Source organism: Sphaeramia orbicularis, chromosome 4 (assembly GCF_902148855.1).
Source record: "Sphaeramia orbicularis chromosome 4, fSphaOr1.1, whole genome shotgun sequence".
Classification (NCBI taxonomy): Eukaryota; Metazoa; Chordata; class Actinopteri; order Kurtiformes; family Apogonidae; genus Sphaeramia; species Sphaeramia orbicularis.
Genome location: NC_043960.1, coordinates 11,406,573 through 11,429,666, shown reverse-complemented (window position 1 = coordinate 11,429,666; position 23,094 = coordinate 11,406,573). Strand labels below are relative to the sequence as shown.

The window sequence follows — 23,094 nt, the reverse complement described above, 5'->3', positions numbered from 1 at the left end:
ATGAACTAATGACAAGAATATCATAGTCAGCAAAAACTAAAGCTTTAAACTAATAAAACATTGAAAACATGCTAAAAATGTAATTTTTTTGACTGAATTAAAATAAAAGTCAGTCTTTGTGTTGTAGAGTAAAATATTTCTTGCACAATATGGGATCTTTAATAATCTCGTAATACTTTCAAAACTAAAGCTAAGACTGAACTTAACAAACTCCTAAAAGTAGTCAATTCTGCAAAATAAAAAAAAACTACTTGTGCACTTACAAAACCAAACTAAGACTGCACTGAACGACTAAATAAAAGCAAAATCCAATGAACATATCACACATATAATAACTCTGAGTGTGACAGTGTTTATAAAAGAAAGTCATTCTGTGGTCGACACATTTTGGAGCGGTTTAAATATTAAACTGCCAACGACTCTGCCAGGAAAAAAAGGTTGAGAGAGGAATCACAGAAATCCCACTAGGCACAAGTTCTTGATCTCAGTGTTATAACCGGTTTCATTAAGAAAACTTTACTCCTGTGATTATAATTGACGGACAGGGACCAGACAAAGTATACATGAGCCGTAATTTACATCAGAAAAACGCCACACCTCCAGTGCACATCATCAGGTTTACATGCAACCCAGTAATCCACTACCAGACATACATTCAGCTCATGTAAACACTGCGATGCTGTATAATCCAGTGGCCGTCAACTTGTGTAAACCTAGACAGCATGTTCAGTAATTAAAGTTTAACAGAGACAGATTGCTGAAATGGGGCGATATATAAAATCCAATTGTTCTCAAAGAGTTTCCATGAGGCCTTAAGAGGGTTTCATTCAATCAAACACCAGGGAAATTGAAGTGGAATGTCATTAGCTGTGGCTCCAGGAAAAACATCGGTCTATGAGCAGGAAAATGTCTGTCTAGAGACACCAACTGCTCCAGGGCCCAGCTAGAGTTACGCCGTCATTATTCAAGCTGAAGAACATCCATTTGGAGTAAAGCTTGTAGGCAGGTCTCGTCTAACTAGATGTCTAACAACACGAAATTTTAGGGTCTTCATTTCTCTGCTGGAGTGACGGCCGTTGTTTAGTCTGGAAGACGGAACTGTGGCTGTTATCGGAAAGTTTATGCAAGGCAAGGCAGGGCAGGTTTATTTATTTATTAGATATATTTATTATTTATGCTCAGAATCCCAGGTTTATTATCCAACAAGAACTTTTCTATTAATAATCAGAGTCAAAATCACTGGTTGGAATGTATTAAACTACAAAGTTCACCATTAACTAATAACGTATTAGCATAAAAAGAATGGAATAGAATAGATCAGATCGGAATAGAATAGAATAGAATCTGTGATTTGTCATTGTACACTGGGGAGGCCATGGTTCAAGAGGTAGAGGGGGTCGTCTAATAACTGAAGGGTTGGCAGTTCAAATCCCGCTCTGTCTTAGTGCAAGACAACTCACCCACCTTGCTTCCAGTGTCACTCACATGAATGTATGAATGCATATAAATGTTTGGTGGTGGTTGGAGGGGCTGTTTGGTGCAAACTGGCAGCCACGCTTCCATCAGGGCAGCTGTGGCTACAATTTTACCACCACCAGAGTGTGAATGTGAGAGTGAATGAATCATGGAACAATAATGTCAAGCACTTTGGGTGCCTTGAAAAGCACTATAGAAATCTAACCAATTATTATTATTAACAAAAGAATTAGTCACATATTAGCTCTTAATAATCAGCAAACTGCACATATTAATTGAAATAAATTACCATATTATTTAACACAACTATGTTCCATCAAAAATAATCCCTCAAAACCCACCAAATTCCTTTGTAATGATGGCGAACCATTGAACTGTTGAACATGAATTACAGTCTTAAGATGCTGTACTCATATCAGTGGCGGCTGCTCATCTTTCAGAGAAGGGAAGCTCATTGTCGGCTTACATCAAAAAAATTGTCAAGTTATTTAAACATAAATTCAGCAGTTTGTGTATTTACAGTGCAAGAAATGAACAAGTAATTTCATAGTGGTTTCTTTCTCGATTTCACAGCAGAATGCGTGACGGTATTAAACTGAACTCTGTCAAGTGAAGGAGTAGATCTCAAAATAGCTGTCAATCAAACGGGATTCAGCCTCTCGACTGATCCTCCAATCAGCACGTGGAAGCCCAGCGTCCAGCCTGGCTGAGCTCCACCCACAGCTCCATTCATGCCCAGAGACGCTGAGCGTCCAGGGGCGGGACAGCATCGTGGTATTTATCCAATTACCGTCCAGTTTTGAGGCAATGAAAAAAACTGTTCCACTCAGTCCCATTGAAGTGCATGGACACTGAGCATCTACAGGCAAATGCACTGAGCAGAGATCAAATGAGAAAACAACACAACGGGAATGTATGAGAAGTGAACAACATCGAGTCTGTTGATTTGTGATAAAGCTGATTCTGAATGAACTCGTCTTTGAGATGAACGTGTTCTAACACATTTGTAGTCAATGAAATGTCAACACAACTGTACATATTTGACCATTTAATTTTTCATAATTTTAGGGGAAGCTGAGCTTCCCTTGCAATCTTTTAGAAATCGCCTCTGACTCAGATGAACATATCTCTGTCATAGTTGTGATCATTGCTCCCTCTCTGCAAATAATATATACGGGATATTCTTATGTAATAAAATACAGAATTACAAGTATCTATAGTGTCCCAAGAAAAGATTTATCACTAGAATGTGGTCTCCGTTCTAAGTAGAATCACAACTGCTACCACCACTCGTTTTACCGCTGTAATTTGTGTACAAAAACTTGCTTGATTCATATCAATGAACAGTAATTGGGAGGTTGCTGATGCAGTTAATGGACTAGAAGTTATAGGTTATGATCCAGCAGAATATGACATTACGTTATTCTGAATATTATGATTTTATGCCACTTGAATTCAGTATAATATGTTGACTGTAACTGTCATAACATATGTCAGTTTTGAGCACTTTTGACCTCTCAGTACATTGGACACTGTCAGAGCTCCATCACTGACCTACACTTCCAGTCATTTCCATATTTTAAGCACCAGGGAGTTGACACAAAGCCCGCTGCGGTGACTGATTAAAGTGTAATTTGTCAAATTATGAGCATCCTGCTATTTGCCTAATAAAAAGTTTGAGCCTGTCATAAAACCAGTTATTTTCCTCTGTGTTACCCAGGATTCTTGGAAGACTATGACTGAACCAAGTGATTCAGGAAGTGCTTTTAGAATGACCTAATTGGCCTAATTTGGACCAAGCCATAATAGAGTACTTATGCATTATGCAATACGCCAAAAGCATAATGAGCTTCTCAGAAATTCAAGCCTGTCATGAAATAAATATAGATTTTTGATTATTATAATTCCAAAAAACTATTTAGTAGCTAATTATCTTCCCTGAAACAAAGGATGGACTCTGTAAGTGAAACTGAAAAGGGAAAGAGACAGAGATACAAAGAGGAGAGAAGAGAAAGAGGAAGCTTGACCCTGCCAACATCACCAGCTCTATTTTCAGAGGGGACCTGCTGTGCTATTCTGGAGCAAGGGCCCACAAGTGAAAAGAGGGAGGCAGAGGAGGCGCAACAGGATGGAGAGAAGGGTAAGATGGGGGGCAGGAGCAGGGCAGGGTGTAGCCAGCGGATGGGGGACAAAGGCGCCCCTTGTCCAGGCACTCAGAGGTCTGGATGGTCGACTGGAAGGCTGGCAGGCCGGCGAGTGAATGTACAAATGAACACGGCTGTTCTCTCACATTCCTCACCAAACCATGTTTAGCCTCCTTTTCCCTTGGCTGAGTAGCCTTCCCTGTCACGGCTTCCTGCCAATAATAGACACAGAGGCGCTCTGAGAAGGGAGAAAATGGGTGGAGGGCACTAAAGGTGCAAATTCACCAAACAACATCTGGGGAGGGGTCGGGTAAACACAGAGCGCTGGTCACGAACCTGAAATACGGTTTTCAGGAGGGAAATACTCTGAACATGAATCACAGTTGAGCGTGTTTTGGCTTATTTTGTTCTGTAGTTTTTATTATGCAACAAGTTTAGCTAAAAGAGAAATTAAAAAATGTAGAATGAAGTAGTTTTGTTTTTTTTTTACCAAAGATGTTACAGATAAAAATAGCTGACTATGGTTTTGTGCAGTTTTATCACATTGATGAGTCTAATGTCCCATATTAAATTATGCACTAATTATGATAAAAAAATAACAAAAAGACTTGTTGATAGTATATTACATAACCGCTACACACAGATCATAGATTTGCACATTCACGTGATTACATAATTTTGAATTTTGCAAGCAATTTATTTGGCTGGGATTAGTTAGTTATTTATACCAATCAAAATAATTCCGAGCGTTGGCGTTTTATTTCATTCACATTTGTGATCATTTTAAGAGCGACATTACTCAATAAATATTTCACAGCATCACAGCACATGCATTTGCTGCAGCTGTGAGTGACTTATAAACACTTTGCTACTTATGTTGCACCAGCAGATATTACTTTTCACCACCATAGAAATGATGCCATCGGGCAACACACCTGTCAAATGATTGGCCGTTTGCATGTGTTTGGTAGCGGCTTCATCAAAAGGATATGATAACTGGGTTATGAGGCAGGGATGGCACACACATGAAGTCTGTAACCAAACACTGTGTCATGTGCATTCATAGTGGTTTGCATGTAAGTGAAACTATTTTACTCAGTTTAGTTCAGGGGTCACATACAGCCCAATTTGATCCCTAGTGGGTCAGGCCAGGAAAATACTATCATAATAACCTTTGTTATAGTGTATTATAGTGTATTTGCAAACTGTCCTTTCACAAAAAATGTGAATAATCTGAACTATTATGAACAACTTCAAATGTCTCAAGTGAAGTGCAATTTCAACACAATATTCTGTTACTAAATGTTTTGTGTCTTTGTAGGTCTGCTGTCATCTGTAAGTTGTAATGCACATGTGTAAATAAGATGAATCATAATATTGTTATTATTGCACTTTTTTTTCTTAAGAAATTTCAGTTTGTTCATGTTATTTCCATTTGTTAAAGCATACTTTGTAGATGTCAACATTTTCATACTGTAATTTTAGTTTATTCAAATCAAATCAAATTTTATTTATATAACGCCAAATCATAACAAAAGTTATCTCATGACACTTTACATATATAGCTGGTCAAAACCAGACTCTAACCCATTATTCACTCTAAAAACAGCTAAATGTTTGGTGCTGAAATTATTTATAGGTTATTCCATTATTATTTTACTGGTTCGGCCCACTTGAGATCATACTGGGTTTTGACACCCTTGATTGGTAATATCTTCAATGTGATTTTTTCATTTCAGAAATTCATCCTACGGGCCAGATCGGACCCTTTTGCAGGCTTTTGTAGAGTCCATCACTAGTATATATCTATCGTTTACTGCTCAGGCCTCTAGCACAGACTTTAAAAGTGGAGATCAAAACTACCTCCACTCTTGTGTCCTGTGTTGTTCCATTTATTTTGTAATCAGGCCAATGTCAACCAGCCCTGTGGGGCAGATCTGCCTCTGACAAACTTAATGGGTGCTGCATTGTTAATGACTGTGGCTTCTCAAACACACACATGCAGCTGTGTCCTCTGTAGCCTTTGGCCTTGTGGCAGCAGTCAGAAGAGTAATGTAACACCTCACTCGCTGAGGTTCAGGGGCGATAGTTTGACACCCAACCCTCCAGGGCCATGTTCTGGGGTCAAAGGGCAAAAGGTCCGCATTCCACTGGGTGACACCTGAGAGGGGTGATTGCATCCACCCCCACGCATATGCACTCACTATATTACTGTATCACAAAGGGAGAGAGTGGATGTTAATATAAAGGCAAACACATGCATGCACTCTGTGACCCTGCAGCCGACCCCGGGCACCCGGCCACTGACACCTCTTAACAAAGCCCAGGAATTTATGACGAGGGCTTTTCGCAGCTCTGGCACCAGACAGGTGCAGGAGGAGGGCGTGCATTAAAGGGACGACCCGATCATTTTCAAACATGCCTGATGTTTTACAGCGATCCTACAGTGAGACCGAGCCAAACTGTCATCTTAGCCAACGCCGAGATGTAAATACGAGTCACGTAATATGAAATGTCCTCCGTTTGAAACAATGTTGGGTGCCTGATTCATGAGAATATGAGAATGCGTTTGTGAAAAGAGACAGCCTCAGAGGAAGGCAATAATCTGCTGTCCCTGATTACCCCTGTAAAAGCACTAGTATTCACTTGTCTCTACAAGCATGTCTGCCAAATGTGTGCGTTCAAAGTAAGACAGAAAGGACCAGGGTGTGCTGACAAACAAGGGGAGTGTAAATAAATGTCTGAATGGTATACTTGTCCTGTAGTTTCTTCAGTCGGTGACCAAGGCCCAGCTCTGCGGTGCTTCCTCTTCTTTGGCTCTAAATCATTCAGCATTGGAAGGCCTTTCAGGGGCCACGGGAGCCCAGCCGTTTCATTACAATGGTTACAAAACCCCTGCTAATATATCCAAGCATGCAGGCCTTCTCGCTAGCACAACATGGCCCCCTGCCAAAAGAGCCCTCATGTAGCCTTCCTCGCCTACTGCTGCAGGCATTCCTGCTCTGCTGTAACTCTACCAGCCGAGTGGCTGCTAATTCTAGACAGCCTGCAGTCACGCCGGCCTCACTGCACTGCCCTGATCCAAAAGGCACTAACAGCTATGTAATGACTGCTGACAAATTACTTCATAGATGACAAACCAGAAATACATCCAGCACTAAAGATCTAATGCCACACTATTAAATTAATACTGGGTTTAATGATTTTACGTCCACAGCGATAGCGAGTAAAAAAATTACATCCATACTGAAACAAATAAAGTACAAGCACAGAAAATATTTTGCAATTTAAAGGAACTTCTTATACAGATGGTTAGAAACATATGCTCTGCATTATAAAGTGGTCACCAACTAGCAGACTCCGGTCTAAATCTGGACCATGAGAGGCTTCCATCCACTGAGAAGTGTTCTGGGACATAAAAACAACAGCCAATTCTTTATTCTGTCAATATTTAACAGACACAATACTGCAAGCTTAGTAAACCCCTATGACTACATGCACTGCGACCATATTATTATATATATGGCCTGCATCTAACATTTATTTCCACTGTTGGTATACGACGGGTACTTTTTTGGTTAATCTGCTAGTTGTTTGGTATAAAATGAATTAAAATTGTGAAAAAATTCAGTCAGTGTTTCCCAAAACCCAAGATTACATCTCAAATTATTTATTTGGTCCACTAAACAAGGATATTGAGTTAGCTGTCACAGGAAAGTAAGGAAAACAGAACTAGAAATTGTGTGGAAATTTGCCCTATGCTCAGGTAGAGAAGCGAGCACTCGGAAAACCAAGTCGTCCAAGATTTATTCTTACCAGCATTGAGTTTTACAAGGCTGGTGTGTCACATTAACCAGGATACAAAACTGGAAATATTAAATAGCATTACAAAGATGAATTCAGATGGATAATATCTGCAGGAGTCCAATGTAAGGATGTGGAAAATGGTCGAGGCCAATAAATAATAATAATTTCATATCTAAATTTGCACTGCAAGATTGCTCTTGGTCCATGAAAATATAACACATTCAAAGAAAAACTAGATAAAAAGTTCCTAAAATTCACTTAAAGATAGAGGCATTAATGACTTAGCTTAAAAGAGAGATCACAGTGAAATGTCTTGTCTCTACTTCTACTGATTTTGAGCAAAAGAACAGATGCAATTTAAGCATTTCTTGCTCCACATTATTTTCTACTAAAGTGACTGGCTCAGTCAGGTATGAAATAAATCAAACCTCAGTAGGAGATGAGCATCGTGTACCTGGACTTGTTTCAATTTAGCTGAATACCACTGCTTTACACATTAATCTGTAGATACTACAGAAAAAACCAATGCATGTACAGTCTGTTCTTTATCCTTCAAAGCTGTGGCTACAACTGTTTTGCTTTTTTTCCGGCTTTTCCGGCTGCCGAAATGAAGAACAGACCAGAGAGAAAGAACTGTGAGGAAACTATGCAGCCTGGACTTCACAACTAACGCCACGCTAAGGAATCTGCTCCGAGTTTGAAGTGCTGCTCTCACAGAGTTCCTCCTCCGAGTTGTTGACTTCCTCCAAAACCAACCGTGCAATCGTCAGCCGAGATTAGATTCCAGGTTTGAACTCAGAGGCTTGAACTCTCATGTAACTTTAGCAGCTGGGGCCAATTCTCCAACACCGCAGCCAGCGTGACCAAAACAACCCCCAGAAATAGCTCTGATCCCATTCTGAGCTCTGGCCAAGTCAAGATTCCCCAAACAAGCGCTAAAGGGAACAAGAGATTGGGAACACACCAAGCTCACCACCCCCAAAGTCCATCAATCATTATTCTCCATACAAATAGAGCATTCAGATGGACAAAAAGTCAGTCAATAGGCAGCACACGAGGAGTCTGGAGTGTATCCGGTGAGGGAAAAAGAATCAGCCAGCCGAACAGAGCAAAACTATAGTCGCTGGAGTCATCTACATCTGCACTGCTTCATTAATTCAGCAGACGCTCTTATTCATGGTCAGTCATAGAGAGGCCTGTCAGATTTCTTTGCCCTACGAATAAAGTCGAGTCTGTTTCGGCTCATATTCATGAAAAATCTGAAAAGATCTGAAGAGGCTGAAAATAGCTGAGTGCAACTCTATGGCTACCATCCGAGTTTTTTTTTTTTTTTTTTTTTTTTCGAGGTAAAGACTGTCTTGAAGCTGAGATCAAAAGCCTTTGTCGTCTGGGAGGAGAGGGTGCGCTTACAAAAATGTGGCGAGGCAACCCATAATGTGGTATCTGAAACACATTTACAGTCGATGCAATAAAGATAAAGACACTGTGGAGGCAACGATAATATCACTACTAACAAAACCATGGATTTAGTGTCCTTCAATTAAAGCAGCAGTTCCTCTTCTGCTTGACTTTATAGACTTAAGTTCAAAAGACATTAAGTTCATTTACTCTCTTACACTCATATCCTGCAGTAAATCGTCTATATCAGCAAACATCTAACATTTTTTGGACACATTATTTTTAACATTCCTCCGCATACATTCTCAAAACATAATAAAATACTCTATAAAGAATAATAATTTGTGGATGGTCTCCAAAAGTATAACTGCTACATTTCATGTCTCCACTATGGTTCTGAAAGTCGATTTTCAGTTAAATTTTCGGTGACTTCAAGGTCCAATGACATACTTGTAAAAGTTGCAAATCCTGCTTTTCTATCCATCCCTTTAACTGATGTTTAAGGTGAAAACAGAGGAGGCAGATGGATGTGAAAACTGATGATTTCAAGCCATTTACAGATGCTACACTGAAGCTAAAATTTCACTGTGATTACACAAAAAGAAAAGAGAAGATGGAAACTTATGTCCTTTTTTTTGTAGTTTTGTTTGTTTTGTTTTGTTTTTCTCTCTCTTCTGCCCAGTTTACTCAGTTCTGGTTGTCGTTATTGTCACCATTATAATTGTCTCCATGGTTGTTGCTGTTTGTATTGTTGATACTTTCATGTGAGGGTCTTCACCACCTTCTTCTCTCTTGTTCTCTCCCCTTCTTCTACCCCCCCACCCCCCCATGTCAGGTCCGGGATTGAAATGTGGTTCAACAAAACTCATAATAAACACAGTAGAATATCCAAAGGTGCTTCATACACTTTATGAAGTTACCCTTGGCAAAGCAAATAAAAAAGGATACACAAGCAAAGGTGTCAGAAAAATGGGCAATGATGACTGGGAGTACAGTTGGTGTCGGCTGCTGCCTTATCGGTACAGACAGCTGCCTGTCAGCCAGCTGAGCCCATAAAAGAAAGAAGAAAAAAAAAAAAAAAAAAAGGAAACTTATGTCCTGTCCATACTCATGGAGATATTGTGCAGAATGGAAATTCTTCTCTATATTTGAGCCTACACATAAATTGCATTTTAGGTCACAAACATGAAGATTTTGGTGCCATCACACCCTCATTTTGGTCATGTCTAATATTGATTTGTGTAGTGAAACTGCACCTGAAACATCAAATCCAGGTGTATATCAGTGTATGACATACAGTAGATCGAGGTCAGCATGGATACCTTTGGGAGACATGGGTCCTGGCCAATGCAAAATAAACTGGGCATAGTGCAATATAATGTATGTGTATATGTGTACATGTACGTGTGTATATGTATGTATATGTATGTGTGTAGGTGTGTATGTATATATATGAGCTTGTCGTAAACTGACTACCTCCTTGCGGTGTATTTATTCATTTATTTCATGTTATTATCTCCTGGGTTGGTTTTTATGCACTTTTATTGGGTTTTATGCCATTTTATATATGTATATTTATAGATGTGCATGGACTTTTTTACAGAATTATGTTTTTTCTAGTACCTGTTATCTGACTCCCTGAATGACTGCACAAGAGTTCCTATGTGTATATGTACACACAAATGCCAAATACAATTTTTGAATCTTTGAATACGTCAGGTTTAAGGATGCTGTGTGTTGAAGTTGGAGTGTGTTTTCTGCCAATTTGTATGTTGTTGTATGTTTGTTTGTTGTATGTTTGTATTAGGGATGTAACGATATGAAAATTTCATATCACGGTTATTGTGACCAAAATTATCATGGTTATCATTATTATCACGGTATTTATACTTATACACACACTGAAATAATGTAACTAAGTTGTATTTTGAAAAAAATAAAATAAAATAAAATAAAATAATAAGCACAATGTACTTTTTGTTGGCAGAAACATTTAAATATTAACATGTAAAATATCAAACATACAAATGTGCATTAAAGATGGCACCTTATGGCCATTGTTTGACCATTTTCCATATTAAGTTTGAGTTGTTTTTGTTTCTTTTTCAGGGATGGATGGATGGATGGATGGATGGATGGATGGATGGATGGATGGATGGATGGATGGATGGATGGATAGATGGATGGATGGATGGATAGATAGATAGATAGATAGATAGATAGATAGATAGATAGATAGATAGATAGATAGATAGATAGATAGATAGATAGATAGATAGATAGATAGATAGATAGATAGATGGTGCTTCTTCAGGAAATGTGCAGTACCGTGAGTTTTCAAAGTTCAATAATCAAACATGGTTATCATGATAAGGCTAAAGACGTTCATTTTGTCTTCTGTTTATGTAAATATACTATTTTCTTTTGTTCAGACAAGGAATAGTTTTTAGACGTTACCTGCTTGACAGTTTCGACTGTGACTCCAGTCTTCCTCAGAAGCGTCATCCGACGTGCTCCTGACGTGTCATTTATCATGATAATTAGAATTTAAACGGTAACACTAACCGTCGGGAATTTTATCGTGGTTTATCATTAATGCCGGTAATCGTTACATCCCTAGTTTGTACGTATGTTTGTTTTAGTATCACAGGATGAAAAACATAGAAGGTTTGATTTTAAACAGCAAAGGGTTCAGACTAATGTAAAGCAAATGTGTATTTCTGCTGTGGGTGTCAGGATGTGGAATTCTTTGGCAATGGAAGAGAAGAGCTGTACAAATATTTTTCAGTTTAAGAGGTTGTATAAGGAAAGAATAGAGAAACTTCATAAAAGTACGTAATGAAATAATTTTACTTATGGATTTTGGACTTGTTTTATTTGCACTAACTAACTGTTTACTGTAATAGCTGTAATGTATCTGATGTAAGCAGATGTTTCAAGAAAGGGGCAGGTATTATAAGTTTTCTTCATCCTGCTCCTTTCCAATCATTTAGATTGGAATGAATAAATAAAATTACATGTTACCTCCATTTCTAAGCCAATGACTGCCTCATTTACCTACGTCCATGATAACAGTATATGTACTGACTTCAATGTGCAGGACTTGGGTTCCACTTTTCCAGGTAAATCCTGGCACCGGCTCTTCAGTGCTTTTCCGGTGCCACACTAGCTAACCGACAAAAGCGGTCAGCTCCTAACACAACACACACTCCAGAACAAATTTCACACATGAGGCACATGAGCACCTGCAGACTGCTCTGTTTCATAATACATTAGCAGAAACACCTCATTAAAATTCAAGTGTACGTGTGAAATCAGAAAAATATTGTCCTGAAACAGTTTCAGTTTGTCACTGAGTCCAGGGTGGGGTGAGAGTTTTTTTTTTTTTTTGTTTTTTTTTTTTGCTGCAGCCCACCATCCCCCATCTCTTCCAGAGGAGTGCATTGTCATTCTGCAAGAGTTAACAGCCACCGCAATGCACTAACACACACACACCCACACACACACACACACACACACACACACACACACACACACAGGCAAACTCTGTGGAGGGAGATGAGTTTCCTGACTAAAAATGAAGAAAGTACTATTTTACCTTCCTACCATTTCTTCTGATTTACAGACAAGGTGCCCACAGCATCCCCACTCACACATACAAACAACCAGTAATGAGTGATTCCTCTTTTATGACACGTAGCTGGGCTCTTTTTTTTTTTTTTTTTTTTTTTTTTTTGCAGTGAAGTGTGGGATGGCGTCGGTAAACCCACAGGAATCAATTGCAAAGTCAACAGGCAGCAGAGAGGGAGGCAGTTCCGGAGCAGAGGGAAAAAAAAAAAAAAAAATACAACAGTGCTGCTCGCTCTCTTCTCATTTTTACAGGAATCAGAGCACGAGTCAACCCACGGCATCATGTGTCTGCGGCAACTTAATAGAAGCTAATTCAGTATGGGATGTACATGAGGTTGAAGCTGATGGAAAGTAAATTAAATCTGACACAGGTAGACAGTTAGGTGGGAAATTCTTAAAAAAAAAAAAAAAAGTCTTTCTATACGCAGAAGCACACAAAAATGTCCTCTCGGTTAAAAGTGCTGAATAAGACACTCAAGCCTCCAATTACGTCCACTCATCTGCTTACCCAGCATGAAAGGCCCTAATGATACTAGCAAATTTCATTCAGATGCCAAAATAGGTCTGAATCCTATCAAACAGCACAGGCAGAAATAGAGTAAATTTAATTAGCTGTGTGCACCGTGATTAGTGCCTGTCCTGGACTAGTACACTGAGACTCATTTGGGACTGGTTTAATCCTAATCCTACAAGTAAAGTCTCTCAGGATAGAAAGTTTTGCCAAGCGACACGTGATGTCAGACAGAGCTAAGAGTCTGAAGTCAGTCTACGAGGATCAGCCGTCAGTCTCCCCTTGAGAGGTGTCCTTGTCTAGGGTGGATTTTTTTTTTTTTTGGGGGGGGGGGGGGGTATGTTACACAAAACTGTATGTTCACGGTCAAACTGAAGCATGAAAACCACAGCTTTGGGTTAGTTCTTTTCTCCATAGTAACATGTTTCAGAGTTATGGTTCAGCTGTTGAAGAATGGAGCACTGCACAGAATAAAAGGCTATTTCCGTGCTGTTTAGTTCATTTTTAAGCCATCTGCTCTAAACACTAAAGCTCAAGTATTACATTTCACTTGGCATACCCAAACCATTCAACTTTTCTTTGTGCTGATACAACTAGAAATAGCTGTTGCGTGCCACAGAAAAGTGTTGTCAAAAGTTGTAATTATAGGCTCAGCTCAAGATGTGCCAATTGGTTCAAACTACTATGTTGCCACATCACAGAGAACAAAAAGTCGGAAGTTATAAAGAACAGCCCGGGCTTATTAAGAGACAGGGAGCTGTGTGCTGGCTGTCATCATTATGCCATCGCTGTAGACCTGAGTTGTCAACAATGTTTAAAACACAAAAGACGCAACTTATTTCTTAGTATCTGCGCACATACTAAATGTAGTTAATGAATCGGATTTCAAGATAAAGACACTTAATCGCTTAAGGACTGAAAAACGTCCAATGAACGCTTTCTGTGTAAGCTGCAGTCACAAGTAAATGGATATTCTTTTCTCTTAGGAATGCCAGTTCTGAATTCCTCCTGGCTAATGTCTGTCTGGGTTTAACTAATGAGGGACACTGATATGGAGTGATATGATTAGACAGCAGCGGCTTCTGTCTGCTCCCATCAGACTGAACAAAGCAAGAAACAACTGAGAGACTTCAGATTCATTGGAGTTTTAGATCTTAAACAACTACAGATGGGAATCGACAAGTACAGTCACAGAAAAAAATTATTAGAACCATCAAAAGTCATCAAAAACAATCGTTATGGAATCAAGTACTAACTCCTGTGTGTATCATGTGACTAAAACAGACAGAAAAGAAAACATGGAATTTCTAAAAGCACTGTTTTTGTCAGTACAATGCCATAGCTATTGATGGAAGAACTTAAATGTTTTTGGTTATTATCCAAAAAAACATGGAAAATTACTAGATATCAGCTCTGAAATTAAACTCTTATGAGCTATTTTTGTTGTTATCATTATATTTGTCCAAACAAATGTACCTATAATTGTACCAGGCATTAAAATGAACAAGAAATTGAAGAAAACAAGGGTGGTCTAATAATTTTTTCTAATAACTGACTGTAGCTCAATTCCTTGGTTAATCTGCTTGCTTAACGGTTATCCTTATTTGTTCCACGCTGTCATCATGTTATTTTTGTATTTTGGCTCAGAAGTGCTCATTTCACCAGTAAAGACGAGATTAAACTCCTCTGGGTTCTACGGATACTGTTAATGTAAGCTGCATTTCACTGTGTCAACCTGCTTTCAGTATTCTTTATGAATAATCTCCATGTCCTATAATTACATTTAGATGACGCCACAGCAGGTAGATCTAACACTTCTTTAACTACCACTTTATAACCCTTTATGAGTTTTATTCCATAAAATACAAAATGTCAGTGCATATTTGACATCAACTCTTTTAAGACTGCCATTATAACAGGCCACCTAGGTGTCTTCATGTTTTCTTTGCAATAAAAGTGTCAGAAAATGTCTTTTTGGACAATTCTTTTGCACCTTTGTTTGCAGGAAGAACTTAACTTTCAATAACTGGCCAATAATTATCATTGTTATAAATAATAAATGCTTAAAATAGTGTGTTTTAGTTAAAAAGAAAAAAACAGACTTAAAGTTTTTATCATATTTACTGTCAGAAACAACTGTAAATGTCCATAATGAAACTTTTCAAGGTTGCAATAAACTTTCAACTATTTTACATCTGCTCAAACATGCTTTTTGGTCTTGAACATTTAGTATCCATACTATGGCTTCATATTTTTTGTTATTACGTCATCCCCAGAAGGGGAGGCATGGGGTATTGTTTTTGGTTTGGTTTGTTTCTTTGTTTGTTTGTTTGTTAACACTCTAGCAGCAAAACTATTGGTTAAATTCACACCAAATTTGGTTTATAGATTGCCAGTGACCCAGAATAGATGTCATTACATTTTGGGAACAGTAGGTCAAAGTTTATATTTTTTATGAATTTTAAAATCTTTTTTTCCCTACTGATTTATAATGGACAAAATTTCAAATGTCTGTAGCAGCAAAACTATTGATTGAATTCACACCAAATTTGGTTTATAGATTACCAGTGATGCAAAACAGAAGTACTTACATTTTGAGAGAAGTAGGTCAAAGCTCCCATTTTTTATGAATTTTTAAAATCTTTTTTCTTCTCCCATTTACTTATGATGGGCGAAATTTAAAATGTCTATAAAAACATCAATTTTGTTTCAGTTTACTTCAAACTTGGCACATATATAGAGGCAACTGATATGCTGACATGAGCACACGAATAGACATGATGACATCAGCTGGATCGATGCCAAAATAAGCTACAATACACGCAAGGGGCAGGGTTTTTTTTTTTTTGGGTTTATTTAATAGGGACCATACACATTCATGAACAGTGCTATATAAAAAATACACCTATGTAAATATGCCAGAATTAGTAAAAATAACTACTTTTAATCTGTTGTGCCTGGCACCGCTTGTTCCTAGGTGTTTTTTAGCCTGTGTCGAAGTCTCTGAAACAGTTCCTTTCTATTTGTAATAGAGTCTCACATCGCTGCTGTAAAGTGTTATATACACTTTACATAAAAGTGTTATATAGTGTCGGAAAGCTAGATCTCACCTTTTTGATGCTATTTGAATTTTGTAGATAGCAGTTCAGGAGTTACAGTAATTTGAATGCTGTAAAATGCAAAATGCAGCACTGGAGAGATTGCCGTTGTTAAAGGGTTACAGAGTTAATACAAACAAAAGTATTTGTACTACAGGGTGGGGAAGCAAAATTTACAATATTTTGAGGCAGGGATTTAAAGACAGTGTATGACCAATTAGTTTACTGAAAGTCATGAGAATTTATTTGCCACAAGAAAATTGACATAATAGAAAATGTTTTTATTCTATGTGTCCTCCTTCTTTCTCAATAACTGCCTTCACACGCTTCCTGAAACTTGCGCAAATGTTCCTCAAATATTCGGGTGACAACTTCTCCCATTCTTCTTTAATAGTATCTTCCAGGCATTCTCGTAATAGTTTTGCTCATAGTCATTCTCTTCTTTCCATTATAAACAGTCTTTATGGACACTCCAACTATTTTTGAAATCTCCTTTGGTGTGACGAGTGCATTCAGCAAATCACACACTCTGACGTTTGCTTTCCTGATTACTCATATGGGCAAAAGTTTCTGAAAAGGTATGGATAATAGTGTTAGGTATGATTATGACATCAATATATGTTTGGTTTCAAAACAATTGACGTAGTGCCTGCTGAGAAAAAACAACTAAATGTTCATTGTAAATTTTGCTTCCCCACCCTGTATAGTTTTTTCTCTGAGAATGAGATAATTCCCATCCTTATAAACAACCAAAACTCTATTTTTTTTCTTGTTTTTAAGCTACATGTACAAAAAAATAGTACAGCTGAATTACTTGCATCTTAATTAGTTTGTTGATCCTTTGACTGAGAGCCTTTTCAACACTGACTGCAATCAGTGCTTCAAGTGCGTACAACCACAAAAATCTGCCAAGAGTGACTGGGTGAGACACAAAACAACAGACAAATAATTGGCCCTGGAGCATCAGTTCAAATAAATGTAGGAGAAAGACTGAATGAGAAGCCAACAAAAAGCAGGAAGGGAATGAACGTCAGACTGAGCGAAGGTGTGGATCTGTTTTTAACTTACCTGTTGCTCTGCTGGTGGAAGGCCCCCCCTCCTCCTGAGGTTTGCACGCAAGCATCTGTCTGTGCAGATGTATTGCCTCTGTGGAATGTACTGCATTCCCCTGACTCCCATCTCCTGAACCGCCGCTGACGCTTTCCCCGAGCGCCTCAGACCCAGCACCGCTGCCACCCTCCAGGGTCCTGCTGTCCCCTCCTCTGCTGGGCCTCCGCTGGGGCTCCGTTCGTGGGGGGACCAGCAGTCGGACAGAGGGTCGGTGGGACATCTCCGGCTCGTCGTCCTCTGGGATGGGGTTGTACCAGATCTCTCCTTCATCGTCTGCGTCGTTCTCCTCAGCTGGGTCCACGCTTCGAGGGTGTGGAGACGCCTTAGCCTGACCGATGTTGATCTGAGTCGAGAAGAAGACACCGATTTCTGGTCATCTTTAATCCTCAATCACAGAAGTAACTCCAGAAATAAAAACTTTCTTTGTTTCTTTAAAGTTTCATGTGTGCTTGTGTGTTTTTCTTAAGTTCATGTTACAGCTGGTGGTTGATTTGTTGATGTTAGCTAACTCCATTTCTAATCTTACAGCTGTCTCATTTGCATACATTGATTATAAAAGCCTGTACATGTATTTATATGGACAGAAATCTGGTAAGTTGTTCCGTGATAACCACAAAAATGAAAACTCCCAAGGTCTTGAATGCCTCTCTTCTGCTTGTCTGCAGCAACAACAGCTTATCTTAGCGATGAAGTCTGATATTGACAGTGAACAACCATGTATCAGCACAGAATCCAACATAACTTGTATTTACATAACTGTAAACAATTTTAAAAAGCCATTTTCATAGAGACCAATTCCCAATTTTACACCAATACAAATCTAGTGCTGGTTCTGAACTGGTTTAGTTTGTAGATGTTCTAGGAGCTGGTTCTGCTTTTTTACACACTAGACAACCACTATAGACCTCCATTATAAATCCATAGTATGGTAAATATGACATTTAAATCATACAGCAACAGAAACGTGCACATCGATAGAGACTTGACAAGACTGTTTCCAACACAGGAGCTCTCCTTTAGAATTTTACTGGAAATCTAGGCTGGACTCTTGTAAGATCTTGTGAATTTAGCAGGTTTTAGATGATCTTACTTGCTTTTTCTGGTTCTCTGGGCTGCTCTAGAATCAGTCCCTTAGGTCTCAATGAGTACATGTGCACTAACATTGCACTATTATGCAGAATTTTAACAATATTCTAAATTTGTCATATAAACAGCATTTTCCACTATAGCCTTCTTCCGATTTAAACATTTTCTGATTCACAAATGTGGGATGCGCTGATATTGTTCCAGTTTTATGAGGATTCTTTGAACGTCTACATAATGCATTCAGAAAATTAATCGAATCTGTGCGCATTATTTAAGGTTATTATGACACATGTGGCCTCTATTTATGGTGAGCTGGAGTAAAGACAACGATTCTCTCTGGTAGAGATGGATGCTCCAAAGAAACGCCCACACAGAAACACAGTACTCCTAAACATTATGACAGAGGTTTAAAGAATGGGCACATATTTCTCCAGAGGGTGTTGAGTTTACCCAGTGGAACTTCAGCCACCAGCGGGGAAACTTTGAAAAATCAGGTTTTTTTTTTTTTTTTGTGGGGTATTCAGGGCTGCATGTGAATTTTTTTTTCCAGTGGCAATGAAAACAGCTTATTCAGAATACTGTATTTTTTGGAATTAAGGGGAAAAAGTACACGTAAGCCTACTCAAAGTGTGAAGAAGTAGTTGGAAATCAGGATAAACTTTATTGTCCTATAAAGTTTATCCTGATAAACTTTATCCTCCTGAGACCCGGCAATGCATTTTTGTCCTCTGGAGGGGACAAAAGTTTGACAGTTTTTAAAAAAAAAAGTTGTCCATTGCAAAGGACATTCCATTAAAAAATAAATAAAAAGAATTTTAAAAAATGTATCTGAAAAAACTGGTGCATTATGCAGTTTCCAATCGAGATGACTGTTTAATGTAAAAAAAAAAAAAAAGCTAAAAATTTTCACCTTCCTGGGTCTCAGGAGGTTATGAAATAAACAGGAATTAAACATTATGACAGAGGTTTAAAGAATGGGTACACATATTTCTCCAGAGGGTGTTGAGTTTACCCAGTGGAACTTCTGCCACCAGTGGGAAACTTTGAAAAATCATGTATGTTTTTTTTTTTTTACGGGGTATTCAGGGCTGCATGTGAATTTTTATTTTTCCAGTGGCAATAAAAACAGCTAATTCAGAATATTATATTTTTGGAATTAAGTGGAAAAAGTGCTGTAAACCTACTTAACTAATACCGTGCTCTTAACTGAATGTGCAATAACCTGCTCTACTTCCCACTAATTTTAATTCAAATGTGCACGAACTTGTTTTTTACCTTTCAGTACTCTTTATTATTATTATTATTATTATTATTATTATTATTATCATTATTGCTTTTTTTCTGATCAGTACTCTATTTTACAAATGTGTATTTGTGTTTGTCTGTGCAATAACTATTTTTATATGTTTTAGCTGTGTTAATGTTTTGTTTCTGTTTTTATTCATGTCTTTTTCTAACTCCGTGACTCAGAGAAACACACAAAAATTCCAATGTACCTATACTGCTATGTATCTGTGCAAATGGCAAATAAAGTCTATTCTATTCTAACAAGGTGTGAAGAAGTAGTTGAAAATCAGGATCAGGATAAACCTTATTGTCCTATATGGGAAATTTGTTTTGGACAACAGTGCTACATGTTGTTGCATTTATATTAGGACATACAATAACAAAACACTCAATCACAAAGTATTGGAGTCAGCATAATCACAATTATGTATTACACCTAATCTATAAATTGCACCTTCCCCTCCAAGGTAAAAAAAATAAATAAGGCACAGAGTTTGACAAGACGTTGAAATGAGACCCTTGCATCTCTTACCTGTGGCAGGTTTAGGCGGACCGGCCTCGGAGGTGCCCCCCCTGCAGGTCTCAGGTGATCTGGGGAGGGACTGGGAGGTGGAGGCTGGTGATGGGAGCCTTGGCCACCCTCCTCCTCAGCTCCCAACATTCCCTGCAGTTCGTCCTTGGTGCAATGGTTTTTCCCAAGGGAGCTTTGCTGTAACCAGTTGCGCTTCTTGGACACGGTGATGGTGTTGAGCGGCGGCCGCCATCCCGAAGGCTCGGCGGCCCTCCCCCCCTCGCGGCCGTTCGCACACGGGGGTTGGACATTCTCAATGAAAGCTGTTGGAGGTGGTTAAAAGAACAGGGGTTAATATTTCATGTCAGGGCTAAAATACCATTTGGCAGGAATTAAAAGCAAAGGAACTAATCATCATTGTGATCAAAATCGTTTAAGTGATTATACATGTGCATTAAAACGAGGCTATTCATGTCCTGTCGAGTAGAAGAAACATCTGTATCAAGAAACCACAGGAGTGGAAATATTGAATAATATCATTAGGTTTTATAGTCATTTCCTCTCATCTCGTCCATCATTCCTGAATTCAGAAAAACAGCCACGTCTTTGCTTTGTCTCATTCATTTCTTATATAACTTTTGGATGTTCTAATCTCATTTTTTTATGACCAAGTCTAGCTTTTAATCACGTCCTCAGTGACATTCCTTTTCAATGTCAGCCTCAGGACTATGTGGCCTTTAAACTCAACAGATAATACAAGCAGACACAGGGATTGGCCGCAGATATCTTCCATCACAGCAACGTGGAAAAAAGAACTAAGAAACCACTGGCATTGCAGCTGTGAAAATAGAGCATGGGAGGGTTTGTGTGGAGGGGGGATGACTTTAAGTGCAGCCGGTGGCTATGTATGAACAGAAAAAAGCCAAATAATAGAGATGGTGACGTGGATTATTCATGTCCAAAAGAAAGCAGCTAGAGTGAGAGTATAGCTTTACACATGTGGATACGAACGTCATCGCTATTACATTAGTGGGGATATTTTGTCCAGAAATCAGAAAGACTCTCTGCTCCGTGACATACTTTTATTTTCACGAGATGAGATGAGCAGATGCAGAAAAACAAGCTGAGAGTGTGACGGGCAGAGCGAGGTGTTGAGGGCAGGGTCTTGCTGTAACATGTACAACAGGCTCGTGTAAAAGACTGTTTTGATCCTCCGTTGCCAGACGAGCCCCCTCCACATGCTATAATGACAACTTCTCCTTTCCTTAAGGAAATGCATTTTCACGCACGCCAGGCTACATCCACCAAATTACAGACCTGGGAATATTTTCACTTTGCAAAATTGAAATTTATCACAGGGCATTCGGTGTATGTGTGTACCACTGTGCCATTAAAAAGTGTGAATGAGTCAAAATAAACCACAACTTTTTTTTTTTTTTTTTTTTTTTTTTATCAAAGCACAGCAGTTCAAGAAAACACAGCTGAAATTGCCCCCCCCTCCCAAAAAAAAAAAAAAAATCACATGGTTTTCTATTGCATAACTTCTCCTCAGTCGATTGAGACTAAGGTACTTTTTTGCTTGGTTGGTTTTCGGCCTCAAAGCGGCACAAGGAGAGCAGAGGATTCTTTGGAGCGAGGAATCCACTGGGATTTACTTCCCCCTGGACGTTAACCAGCAGAGCCGAGCTGCAGGCATGACGCTGATCTACAAGGCAACTTTATTAACACTTCAACAAAGCAACTGTTGACTCGCAATAAGTACTGCCAACTCCAGTGCACCAGAATCCCATAAAACTCTAGACTCCCTCTCACCGCAACAAAACAAGCATTGAACTTTTTTCCTCTACTCGATGGGATTTTTTTTCACTTATCTTGTGATTTTGGCATTTTTACTCTTAAGAAAAATTGTAGGTATAATTTACATTTAGTTATTTCTGCTACGGATGCTGTTCTTCTACATCATATTAGACATTTATGAGATTTCAGTGGCTAAACAGAGACATTTAATACTCAAAGTTAAAGAAAAACAACCTGAATAACCTCGCACGACAGCAAGAAAGCACTGAACATAATGTGTCCTTTTTCATTTATCTTTTGATTTCTTGTGATTTTCCTGTTTAAAAAGTTACAACTATGATATACAGTTGGTAAGTTCTGTTAAAGAATCTTTTTCTCACTGTTAAATTTGACATTTATGAGGTTTCAGTGGCTAAACACAGACATTTAATGTTAAAACATAAAAAGAAAACAACCTGAAGAACCTTTCACCAGAACAAAACAAGCATTGAACTTTATTCCTCTGATGTGATATTTTTTCACTTAGCTTGTGATTTTGGCATTTTTACTCTTAAGAAAATTTGCAGGTATAATTTACATTTAGTTATTTCTGCTACGGATGCTGTTCCTCTACATCATATTAGATATTTATGAGATTTCAGTGGGTAAACAGAGACATTCAATAAGAAAAACAACCTGAATAACCTCGTACGACAGCAAAAAAGCACTGAACATGATACATAATGTGTCCTTTTTCATTTATCTTGTGATTTCTTGTGATTTTCCTGTTTAAAAAATTACAACTATGATAAACAGTTGGTTAGTTCTGTTAAGGAAGCATTTTCTCACTATTAAATTTTGCATTTATGAGGTTCCAGTGGCTAAACACAGACATTTAATGTTAAAATGTAAAAAGAAAACAACCTGAAGAACCTCTCCTCTATTTGATGATAATTTTTTCACTTTTCTTGTGATTTTGGCATTTTTACTCAAGAAAATTTGCAACTGAAATTTACATGTAGTTATTTCTGCTAAGGATGCTGTTCCTCTACATCATATTAGACATCTATGAGATTTCAGTGGGTAAACAGAGACATTTAATACTCAAAGTTAAAGAAAAACAACCTGAATAACCTCGCCCGACAGCAACAAAGCACTGAACATAATGTGTCCTTTTTCATTTATCTTGTGATTTTCCTGTTTAAAAAATTACAACTATGATAAACAGTTTGTTAGTTCTGTTAAGGAAGCATTTTCTCA

The 23,094-nt window shown here is 38.3% G+C and overlaps 1 protein-coding gene across 2 annotated transcripts in view; it reads right to left on the bottom strand.

Moving 5' to 3' along the window:
* Positions 1-23,094, bottom strand: part of syde2 (synapse defective 1, Rho GTPase, homolog 2 (C. elegans)) — an 89,297-nt gene that overhangs the window by 51,431 nt on the left and 14,772 nt on the right. For both annotated transcript variants that reach the window (XM_030131763.1, XM_030131764.1), the window contains exons 2-3: positions 20,080-20,381; positions 17,133-17,517 (exon numbers count right to left, since the gene is read on the bottom strand). In XM_030131763.1, the coding sequence (XP_029987623.1) occupies positions 17,133-17,517; positions 20,080-20,381 (687 nt within the window). The remainder of the gene's footprint in view (positions 1-17,132; positions 17,518-20,079; positions 20,382-23,094) is intronic.